This window comes from Amphimedon queenslandica, unplaced genomic scaffold, assembly GCF_000090795.2.
Source record: "Amphimedon queenslandica unplaced genomic scaffold, v1.1 AMPQUscaffold_12462, whole genome shotgun sequence".
NCBI classification, from domain to species: domain Eukaryota; kingdom Metazoa; phylum Porifera; class Demospongiae; order Haplosclerida; family Niphatidae; genus Amphimedon; species Amphimedon queenslandica.
In genome coordinates this window covers 1-1,994 of record NW_003547301.1, presented here as the reverse complement: position 1 = coordinate 1,994, position 1,994 = coordinate 1, and the positions used below count along the sequence as shown (strand labels likewise).

At 37.7% G+C, this 1,994-nt stretch overlaps 1 protein-coding gene across 1 annotated transcript in view; it reads right to left on the bottom strand.

Annotated features, from left to right (window-relative positions):
* Positions 1-1,265, bottom strand: part of LOC100631587 (F-box only protein 21-like) — a 2,069-nt gene extending 804 nt beyond the window's left edge. The window contains exons 1-4 of the mRNA XM_003390486.2: positions 1,135-1,265; positions 763-882; positions 498-559; positions 20-177 (exon numbers count right to left, since the gene is read on the bottom strand). Of these exons, the coding sequence (XP_003390534.2) occupies positions 20-177; positions 498-559; positions 763-882; positions 1,135-1,218 (424 nt within the window). The 5' untranslated portion in view covers positions 1,219-1,265. The remainder of the gene's footprint in view (positions 1-19; positions 178-497; positions 560-762; positions 883-1,134) is intronic.
* Positions 1,266-1,994: the final 729 nt, after the last annotated feature.

Genomic DNA, 1,994 nt, shown 5'->3' with positions numbered 1-1,994 from the left:
TGTACATGTACATTAATACCTTGTGCAGCGTATCTGTTGGTCCCATCATTAACCAGTACATTATAAAACGGTTGATTTGGTCCCAGTGGTAGCTGATCCACTCCCATTTGATGTATCCAGGCCTCAGTCATCTCACAAGAATAATCCCATCCATAGATCACACAATAATAATCATATCTACAGTGTAGTACATGTATAATATAAGAATGATGATTAAAATACATGTACGTGTACAAACTATACATAAATTCATACACACAATCCCACTGAGAGGTGATAAATTCCTGGGGCCTCCGACAATATCAGGACCCCAAAAGCCAGAATAGTTTTCAAAATAATGCAGTTATTTAATGGGCAAAATAATGCAGTTTTTACTTTCATTTCTTACCAGCACTTCTTACTCTCTCTCAGTAATAACAGTAATAAGTAATAGTAATAATTATAATCCTTTTGTGCAATAATTATCAGTAATACAGTACATGTAGATATTCCCTCACCTAATGTGTTTCATTATTAGTCCTATATCATACTGAATCTTACTGGGGTCACGTGACTTAACCTAATAGCAAATAATAACGAAAATGCCAAAATAAATTGTAAGTATAACAATGTGGGAATGTACATGTAGTTCTTTTTTGAAATAAAATTCATGATAACAGTCAGACAACCCAAGTCTAATAAATATTTGTACTTTCACTTTCGTCTTTTCTTCTACTCTAATTCCCAAAGTACTAGCTCCTCCCCTTGCCCCGCCCCTCTCACCCTGGTTGGTTCTTGAAGTGCTTTCCTCTTCCTGTCCAACAGATGCTGTCCTCTTTGTACTTTAATTAACACGTGGGCCATGTTACACTCTAGCAGCATATCTGATAACACCCAAACAACCTAACAACAACAATAAACAACAACAAATGACATGTTACAAATACTCCTATCATCTAATGCTTGCTATCTAAATTACCATAACTTGCACAGTAGCTTTTATTAAATGGATTGTTTCTTTCAGTCCAATTAACCATTCCTTTAAAGTAATAGTTCAATTGCTTTTGGCCAAACACATATACATGTACATCTAAATGTACATATACATGTACGTGTATATAGACGTTAAAGTCATGACTAGATGTACATACTAACTTGTTTAACGTTAAACCTTAGGTCCAGTGCAATGTTAGCAGCCTCTGATGCAAACTGACGGGTAAAATCACTCACTGGAGACATCCAACACAAGGAGAGCTGGAGGGAGAGAGAAGAGGGGAGGACAAGAGGGCCCCTACAATTAAGAGTAATGATTATTAGAAAATGTATTACAAATAAAGAATTCTCTCCTTTTCATTTTTGGTAAAATTTGGCCAATGACCCTGTACTATTAGTAACGCGGTAGCGTTACTAAGTAGGATTCACCCCCAAACAAAATGGCTGCCACGACTTTTGCAGCCTTGCTATACTGGGAAAACGAGCTCCTATGCTTACCAGACTTCTTAGAGGACCTCATCTTGACCAGAGGACTCCAATGGTACAACTAGCGTGGCTCTAGACCTTGTCTAAGGAAAAAGTCAAAAATCGGCGAACCAGCCGTTTTGTTCAGCCACCTTTTTTCATCTTCATCTTCATCAAGTCAGTCCTGTCAAAAAAGTTTACAAGGTGTATCTCAGTATCAGTTGGTGCTACAAGAATAATTCTTAGACCAATCTACTCTAAGAGTCTATGCGCAGGTCCATGTCCCATCAGATCATTCTTCAAGTAAGGAAAAAGTGATACTGTGACTGCTGGATCGAGCCATCTTAGCTACATGCCGCCATTTTGTTAATTAAAGAAGCTTGCCATGTGCTCCAAAATTTGGGTGTGGTCGCGCATGCTCAGATCTGCAGCTCTGGAAGAAGCAAGTTATTTTTTTACCAAGCTATGCTTGGAATCAACTTACTGATACTGCAATACTTTAGTGGAGGTTTCCAGCTAAAAGAAGGTATTGATTTTACATGTTACTGTTTTATCAA